Genomic DNA, 9,922 nt, shown 5'->3' with positions numbered 1-9,922 from the left:
CTTTATATTCAATCTTATGTCTACCATGCATACCATACATTGGTTGTATTTATACATTTTGAACAAGAAAGAGTATATGTTCTCTTCAAATAGATTTACTTGGAGATACATGCGATGAATGTGCATGTAGAATAACAATTATAAGAGGGGAAATTGTCAATAAAAAAAGAAAATAAAGAGGGGGCATCACCTTCAGAGTACAGTTTTGAAAATAAGTTCCTCGACGCTTTGTGTGTGCAGCCTTGGATTCTGGCAACAAAGACGCAGAAAGTTATCTTGGTAATCAATCACGGAAGAAAAAAAAAATCGCAATCTTGTTCCCTGAGTTACCAACACCATCACTGCTATATATTTTATTTCAAGTATAAAGGATTTGAATTTTTTTAAGTACAAATGTGGTGTAGCATAGTGTCGTAGTTCTTTCTCCAACTATACCCTATGTAAGTTTAGATTGTAATGTTGCTTCTGTGAGATGTAGATAAAAGTCGTACTAGGAAATTTTGTTGTTGATATTTTTCAGAGCATTTTAGACCTATTCATTGAAATAAGTTTATTTATTGTACATTTTCTAAACAACAACAACAGCATCGTTTTATTTATCTGTGTAAGAGTGTGATTGGAAATCACCTTTTGATAACGTAAGTTCCTACAAAAGTTTTTTATATTTATAAATGTTATTCTATTTTAGTCAATTGTCCTTTTCGTTTCACAAAAACCTGTCCTGTTTTAGACCTGGGTATCTGGCAACCGTGGCCAGTCCCCATGACTTGATACTAGACAGGGCGGGCGAGAGCCAGGTAGTCGGTAAACACGCCTCTTGATGCGAGGGTACGACAAGGTGCACTGCGCATGCACAGCGTATGCACGTCGTCTCATGCGCGCCGGGACTGCGTCCGAATGTGTGGGTCTTCAAGATTAACGACAAACTGACGGCTTCGCTCGTGACAGGATGACGACCCGTGTGGCTTGTCAGCGCACGACCTGACATTGTATTACACAAACTTGTAGCGGCATGGTCGTCTGTACCCCCTCCTTGATGTTCTTCGTTGCCATGTTCCAGTAGAACTCGAAAAACGACGTCAAGTGCGAGAACGCGAAGGGGAAAGAGGAGAGGTTGAGGAGACCGGAGGGTCAGTCGTGTGCAGGGTCGTTCTCCTCGCTGACCAGAGATGTAACACGCCACAGGCACGGTTGCTGGTGAACGGAGACTGTTGACCTGGCTCATACAGTGTCTGGTCGTGTGTGCACAACACAGCTGTCAACGCGGACGATATTCAGCCCACGCCGTTTATGCGTTGTTGTTGATTATATCTCTAATGCGGGTCCGTGATTAGCTTTGGAATAGTCCCAACGCGTTGCTTTTTTCTGATTTGATAGATAAGGTTCTCTCGTTGGAGGGTACTTAAATAGGACCGTCTTGAACTAATGAGTGATCAGAAGTTCTCGCCCAGCAACGGATCTTGGTGCCGGTAAGCGAATAAGGCTGTGACATAATAATAGTGGAAAGTATCGAGAGTGCGCTCGCCCAACCGTTGTGGGAGTCGGCGCTCTCAGTGAAAGGAAACCGTTTAACGAGTTTCGCGAAGAACAAAACAAAAACGGGCACAACCGAAAAAGAAAGAAAGAAATGAAGACATGAAGAGACTTGGAACAGAAGCTCAGTGACGGGACTGCAGTGTTGCTGCACCAGATGCAGTGAAGTGGCTTCTCTTTCCTGCTGGAACCAAACGAGTCCAGACTTCTTCTTGCAGTGCTGTTGACGGCTTCACACTTCTCTTTGCTACCACATCGCCGAACTACTTCCAGCCGCAACCATGATGCTTGCAACGTACTTCGAACAGGTAAATGTACACTTCGAGGTCAACCTCGAGAACCTTGGTCTCCCGAGACTTCGTTCTTGACAGAGGGAGTGGGGTCACCACATCAGACACCATAACTCCTCATGTAATAGCATAATGTGTTCTCAGGTTGATTCTACATTTTAATTCTTATATGACCTGTCTTCGGGGAACGAGGGTCACTGCGCGTGACCTCTGATGACCTGCCGCTTGGGTCACTGTCATTCCTTAAGCGGAATAAGATCGTCTGACGTCACTAAGAATAATATGTAAAGGGACAGCATGGAAAGAGGCCTGAAATCCTTGCGTGTGGTGAAAAGTTCAGTTGAAGAGAATTACCTGGCGTTAACTACAAAAAAATGTAGCGAAGGAGTGAGTTCACTGCTTGGAGTATTCGAGGTTTTGTTAGGTGGATTTATATAGCTGCAACATGGCGGTTGCGGTCTCTTGAGAAACTATTGAGTTGTCCTATTCCACATGATTTTGCTTTAGAAAAAAATAGTAAATGGAAAATAATGACGGCTTGCAATTTGAATGGATTTGGCGTTGCGTCAGAGGAAAATGTATAGAGCTTCACTGACCCCCCCCCCCCCCCGTTTACCGGCCGGAGAGGTACGACGGAGATGCATGAAATAGCCAGGCGGCAAGTGTAATCAAAGATAAAGTGTATCTTCGGGAAGGGAAGGGGTTGGTTGAAGAAATTGCTTCTGATTTCCTTAAAAAAATTAGTGCCATTCACCGCCGGGAAGGTGGTAATTAAGACGAATAAAATCGGTTGACTAATCAGAATGGACTGCGTGGGGTTTAAGTGCTAATTGCAGTGTCCATTGCAGTGAATGCTAACAAAGTCGAGGATAACGTCAGAAGCGTCGTTTATGGTATGCTGTTGGGAGTGTTTTGAATGATTCATTCATTAGTTGACTTTGGTGACACAGACCAGACCCCCAGACGGGTGGGGGAATGGAATTTTATGGAAAAAAACAACAACATAAAATTATACAAAATAAACAAGTAAATGAATGAACAAACGAATGAAAAATTTATTTGATTTTTCGGATGAAAACACGTGGTATCATTTGAGTTCGGTATTCTCAGTGGGTTCATCTTTAAAGCTGAATTATTTTTTTGATAGACGGATTTTTTTTTATATTGTTTCTGTAAACATGGCCGGGAAAATTAGTGGCAGGCGTATAGATAAGACATATAAGAAAACAGTGGCTGATGATAATGGCACTCAAGTTTTTTGAGGGAAATCAGAAACAATTTCTTTCAAAATAATGTTGAAAAGTGAATTAAGAATGGTGATGTTATTCTAAGTGATTAAATGATAGATTTAAATAAAAATTATAAAATAGGTGAAGAGAAATGGAGACTTTGTCTGGATTTCGCCATTGGAAAATTGAGAAAAAGTTATAATAAAGACACTATCTTGTTTAGATAGAAGGAAGGAAGATACAGACTAACCGCGTTGTCGGTGAAATAAACTTCCTTCAGAGTCCTGTATTCGAAGTTTTCAACGCAGTTGGCTAAATGCGTGGGCAATATGATATGCTGTCTGCCAGTTTGTTTGCTTACGCAGCTGTTTGTCTGTTTATTTCGGTTATACATTTTTTCGTCGATCGGTATTCTTTGACATTGCGGTTCATCGTAAATGATATTCATAATGTTTCAGACATTAATGCATTTGATTGTAGTTTTTTTCATAATGTTGCGGACATTTTTGCAAAGATAAGCAGATAGTATTATAAACTACGTATATTTCAAACTGCGATAGAAGGAATTATGTGAGATATTGTTAAACTGATAAGAAAGTGATAATGTTCTAACTTGTATTATGTGAATTTTATTTAAAGTGAGTTGGAATTATGGATTTACGAGGTCGAATTGGGAAAAAATCGAAATTACACTAAAAAGGAACCACAAGCTTCTGGAAGCCTCAAAATGTGTTTTCTATCTAAAAAATAAGGCTCATGTAATAAGATGCATTTTGTTAACAACGATAAAGAATAAAACTAACACAGATCAGGAGTATGACAATAAATAAAAAATTCCTGGGACGCTGACAGCAATAAAGTATCAACATCTGGTCAAGTCGGCACACATTTTCGGTTGAACAGAGAGGTACTCTTACGTTCGAGTTTTTGCAAACATTTTGCAGCACTATTTAGCTAAGGGACGGTCACTCGCAAGCACGCTGAATATTCATATACATAACTATATATGTATATGACGCTGTGAGGGTTGTTTGCGTTAGTGAGTAACAGTCTCAATAAATGTTCCATATATCTGTGCAGTAGAAAGAGGAGAACCATAAATGGTTTTGTAGATCATAAAGTCGAGTATTGAGACGTACTACGTGAAGACCAGCTTTACCCAATTTGTAAACAACTATTTGTTAACTGACGACGAAGAGTTACGTAAACTAGCATTGGTTGAATAATATATATTTATTTATGTGTTTGTATACTTTTAAAGTGCGAAGTAAATCCCCCATATTGGAGACACATGGAAAACATCTTAAGTACGTAATCTGTTTTCCTTTTGTGATAGCTGTCGAAACTATGAACTACTGTTTTTGATAACGAATAATATGTTTACAGTACGTGTAAGAATGGAATCGATCCGCGGCCTCCAGGAAACTGGCCACAATCACTGGTTTGTCCAATAAACCACTCGCTGAAAATATTTTGCTGAATAGTCTGCAGTGTGTAGGGCAGTGTAGGATAAAGTTCAGTGTGTCTTCTTCTGTGTTGTAGTTGCATCTACGGTATTCAGCGATTGTCGTTTGAATAATTCTGTATCGGAGGTTGGTGACCTGAACATAGGTATGCATGTGCAGTTCATACTTGTCTTGGTAGTGAAATCTCTGCTGGGGTGATTTCTGGGAAAGTCTGGTGAAGTACGGAATGTGGTAGTCTATGAAGAGGTGCTTGTTTTGTGACCTGTGCAAGTGTGTATGTATGGAAGTGTTGGGTACTTGGGGTAGGTTGTTGTATATATTTGAATAGGATGATGTTGGGTTTGTTTTTCTTGTTGCGTTTGGTGAGGTTGTGTTTGTCGTATGTGAGAGTTTGGTGTGTTCGAGGGATTTTGCATGGGATAGCGAGTTTATCAATTCTGCCGTATTGCATAACTTGGTTTATGAGTGGAAATGTATTTTTTGGCGTTGTTTTAATGTAGCCAAAAATTATTTTTCAGACTATTTTGTAAGGGGAATATTTTGGTTTTTAAGTATATTGTATATCGTATGTGTGTCATTGGTATTGTTTTAGCGTATTTAGTTATTATTTTCAGTCTTGTATGGTTGGATACATTTATTTTTGTTTTGCTTATTTTCATTGTATTTATTTGGTTCGTTTCTTATTCACTTGTTTTATTTATTCATGGAGTGTGGTTTACCATCGCGTCTGTCCATGTGGGCCATCTTGCACCACCGTCACACGGTTGGCCACTGGGTGCCTCTTTGATTTATGATCAGGCCAGACCAACGTCACAGGGAGTTGTGATGGGGCACGGGCACCCTCTCGTGTCTGCAGCCTCTTTGAGGCATGTCCAAATGTTTTCGGCCGACGTCTTGTAATTGTTATGCTGGGTTGTTATTGTGAACTCGTCTGCATAATCATGTGTGAGGTTTGGTGCTGTGCTTAGGGTTTGGAGAGGGAAGGTCGTGGTGTGTGAATACGTTCAACATGAGCGCTGGTGGTAATATTACCCCTTGAGGAACTCCGCTGTGGACTTCTTTGGTCCGCGATAAATGACTGTTTTTGAGATACTCGGCACTCTCTTTTGGCTAGGGAGTCTGCCAACAACAGTTTGTAGTTATGGTGCCTTTTTTCTGGGGACTGTGGCAAAAACCTAATTCATGTTTGTTGCCATTGTTAGTGTTCTGCCTGTTGTCAATTTCTTGTTCAAAACACCTTGTTGAGTAATGTAAAAATGGATATCTGTTGATGATGTAATTGACTTGTTCAAGTTAACCTTAACGTGTGTTACAGTTAACCTGAACTACAAATAACTAACATTGTGCACGCAAATAAAAATCGCACTTCCATACCAGCAAAGAATAATCCTCAACTCCCATTCGTCCGGTACATTCAGAAAATTTTAAAGGTGACACAAGTAATGCAGAATTGCCTGGAAACAAATAAAATATGTGTCTAATCAAATATAAGAACGTTAGAATCATCTCTTCAGTCCGTAACAGTACGGTGTCAAGATGAATGGGGCAAATTTCATGATGATCATTCTTATTCGGTCACACTACTTACTTGCTTAATCTTGACAAATGTCCGCAGCCAGCAGTAACTATAGACAAGGTCTTCTTGTGGACTACAGTGAATAATTATTATTTATTATATGACTTTGCTGCGGATTTTTGGTTAGTTAATATTTATGTATTCCGTGTAGGTTTTTTGGTTCATAAGTATGCAATGCCTATTATTTTTTTAGCTATCGAGGAAGAGAAGAAGTTTCTCAAGGGCGAACCAGTAATTTTTTACACCACGTACTAGTCCAATAGGCACACATTAGCGTATGCCATCGAGCTTTCCTATGGTCAGTACCTCAAAACCAGTTTATCACCATGCAATATTTTTTTTATAGATATACTGACATATAAGTCTAAGGTGCACAAAAACAAGTTCTTACTGTTTAACATGGCACTATCCCAGACAAACGGGAGCATGTATCATGTAGTCCAGCCGGTTCCCGACCAGTTTGTTCGGAGGTCCTGGGCTTATGCAATGCTGTTTCCAAACCTTTCGTTAGGTCCTTCTGTCACCGAATGAAATTGTTTGGTATCCACCAGCTGCTACTGGTCGGTCTGTTGACCCTCTTGGAGTCTTCTGGGGCCTTCTGGGGACATCCAAGGATCACAGGGGCCTAAGAATCCAGAATGGAAACTACCGGATCATTACTTAGGCTAAATACTCTTGGCAGATCGCGATATCTCCAACCCTGTCCCTTATGGAAACCGCCAAACGATGAATTTTGTAATTATTTTTTTTTAGTTATCATGATTGTAATGAAAATTATTTCGTCGGTAGTAACCAGCGCTTCTGTCCTTGGGGACCACGGAAGACATAGAGGTGGTGCAAAATTGAAGGAGGATGGATGTATAATAGAAGTTAAAGATGATAAAAATTTATTTCCAATTATGAAATATTGCCTCGTGACTCTGGTCCGTTAAGGTGTCACTAAAGCCCCTAAAATATTGAGTGCAATCTTAATTCAGCAAGGTATTTATTACTATATATTACTGTATTACACAGGGTGGACCAAACTTGTGTGTAAATTAGTGCACAGTGTCTTTCATCAGTATTGTGAAAAAAATAGGGCAAACGTTATACACAGTAACGAGGAATCATTTTCACAACTTAAAACAATATATCGTAATATATTACACAAGCATTGAACACTTAATATTTTGAACTTGATAAATAACATTGAAAAAGGAACAAACTACTTATCCGGAAAGCCATTTGGGGATTTGATTCAAGAATCACCCCTCCAGTTTATCGACTTCTGGGTCTACGACGTCTGAGCATCCTAATCAGTGTCGTTCGCAAAAATGTCGTATTTTATATTATTTATTATCATGATTCCTTGGGCGACGATAAGCGGAGGTTACCCGGCAAACAAAGGGACAAAATCAGTGGTATGTTTAGGCCCTTACCCCGTTTTCTTTCTTCATCTTCTCCTTTTTTCTTCTTAGCCTTCATTTTCTTCTTCCTCCCCACCTTTCTTCCTCCTCCCAACCTTTCTTCTTCTTCCTCCTCCTCCTCCTCCTCCTCCCAGGACGCGATGTAATCAGCTAATCTTAACATCACATAGATAACCTAACCACCAAGCTCTTGTCCAGGCGACAGCAATAGCCCCCCAGTGTCAAGTGCCATACTCCATCACCACGACGGGGATGAGGGATGCGACGGAGATGACGTCACTCAGAAACAGTCCCCACACTCCGACACGGAAGAAGTTAATCCATGCTAAAAGTTGAGGAGCCTACGCCAGGAAGCGCTGAGTAGCTGCGGCCGAAGCCGTCACCCTTGCCCTGTTGGGGCAGGTAACAGTCATTATTGGGAATCGGGGAGGAGTGCGGGATTCAAACCCACAACTAAGCGAATGTAAGATCAGCACGCCTCTAATGATGCCACCATTGTGAAAGTTGATTGCTATAAGAATGAAAACAAAAACGATTTCTTCCGAAGAGAATGGCCAGTAATTGATATCGTGATAGGATTACACACTTAACGTTTAATACGCAAGTTACATGTGTAATCTGTGAATCTTCTAAACGTAAATCTGAGTCTTAACGACTTGGCAACCGACCAATCAACAATAGCCATTCGTCATGCCAAAGGTGTGTCTAATGGCGTAAGTTTAGATGGTAATACACAAAGCTGAAACAAAGTGTGTAATATTTATACTATATTAAATTTTCTAGCTGGAAATTGCTTTATCCACACTTGCTGTGTTTGGTGATTCGTGTATTGAAGATATGCCTATTGTAAATAAAAGCTGATTACTCTTTATTACTTTACTTAAAAAAAGATGACAGGCTCTATTACTGGGAAGAATGATGGAGTTGATTGAAAACAATTAAATAAATACCAACCACGATTGAAAAGGCAACTCTCTATTAATATTTTAAACTACTCAAACATACCTCCCTCACGATATAATAACAACAACGATCTCTGTGGTATTTGGAAATGGAGGGAACTTTGCATGGAAAATGATCAGTTTTTTTCAACGATAGATTCTTCAGGTGAACGGTACGCATGTACACAAGTAGTCTTGAGTACGCGACGTAAACAGCATAATATTATGAAACAGCTGATTGTTTTTGTAACCTTGGGGAGTGTACAAAAGTGGCAAATGCTGTCGTGGACCTTATCGGGAGCCTTGTGAAGGATAGAATCAAATTGAATGATGACATTGTAGTTTTATTGATTTATTTAGTTTCTTTGTCATTCATTATATATCATTTAATATTTCTTTGGTGTTTATTATTTTTATGTATATGATTTAGTATTTCTTTGGTATTATTTATTCATTCATTTTTCATCCGATCTCGCAATTGACCGAAAGGTATCTTGTCGACATTCGTAATCATTGTAACCCATAGTAAGTTGGAATGAAACGTAGCATCAACTTTAATCGATCTCCATGTTGGGATAAGTTATGGCTAAATGAAAGAAGAGAAATGAATTAACCCCCTTCTGTACCGGGTGCCACTTTTATTTTATTTTATTCGTTTGTTTGCTCTGTCTGCCGATTCTGTTTCTCCGTGGCGTCCATCTCGGCAGGAACGTGGTTTGGTTGCGTGTGAGTAAGGTAATGGATTCCTGTGGTCACTGTTTTATTTTCGAGCCGAGATTTGATAGTTCACATAGAAGGTTAGGCAAGGTTAGATTAGGTTTGGTCATGTAAACGGTAGGTAAGGTTAAGTTAACGTTAGGTAAAGTTAGGTTAGATTAAACGAACGTTAGGTAAAGTTAAATTCGTTTTTGCTTAAGTAAGGCTAACGTTTGGTTAGGGTAGATGAACGTTTGGTTAGGTTAGGTTAACGTTTAGTTAGTTTAATGTTAGGTTTGCATGATTTAACGTTAGGTCGAGTTAGATCAGCTGAAGATGAAGCAACGGACGAGGTCAAAATTATTCTAAATCTACGATTTAGAAAAGTTGAATGCACACAGGAGACGAGACCCAGGTCAGTGATACCTAGAAGTCAAGGTGGCTTTATCCTAGTCGCTTACACTAGGTACCACAATATAATAATTCGGAGACAGGTTAGCTAGTGACGCGTGTGATATGGTTCTCGTATATTTATTTTTATTTTGTAAGATTTGTGTCATACTTTTAAAGGCGTTCTGGTTTGCATATATGATATATATATATATATATATATGTATATATATATATATATATATATAATATGTATATATATATATATATATGTATATATAATGTATATATATGTATATATATATATATATACATTATATATATATTATATATATGTATGTATATATATATATATGTATAGGTATATATATGTATAGGTATATATATGTATAGGT

The 9,922-nt window shown here is 39.0% G+C and overlaps 1 protein-coding gene across 1 annotated transcript in view; it reads left to right on the top strand.

Moving 5' to 3' along the window:
• Nucleotides 1-779: 779 nt before the first annotated feature.
• Nucleotides 780-9,922, top strand: part of LOC143028505 (tripartite motif-containing protein 2-like) — a 70,555-nt gene continuing 61,412 nt past the window's right edge. Inside the window, exon 1 of the mRNA XM_076190698.1 lies at nucleotides 780-1,841. Coding sequence (XP_076046813.1) covers nucleotides 1,815-1,841 — 27 coding nt within the window. The 5' untranslated portion in view covers nucleotides 780-1,814. The remainder of the gene's footprint in view (nucleotides 1,842-9,922) is intronic.

Source organism: Oratosquilla oratoria, chromosome 9, assembly GCF_046742065.1.
Source record: "Oratosquilla oratoria isolate Oo_2021 chromosome 9, ASM4674206v1, whole genome shotgun sequence".
Lineage (NCBI taxonomy): Eukaryota > Metazoa > Arthropoda > Malacostraca > Stomatopoda > Squillidae > Oratosquilla > Oratosquilla oratoria.
Note: the sequence above shows the minus strand (reverse complement) of the source record. Positions and strands in the feature narration are given on the sequence as shown.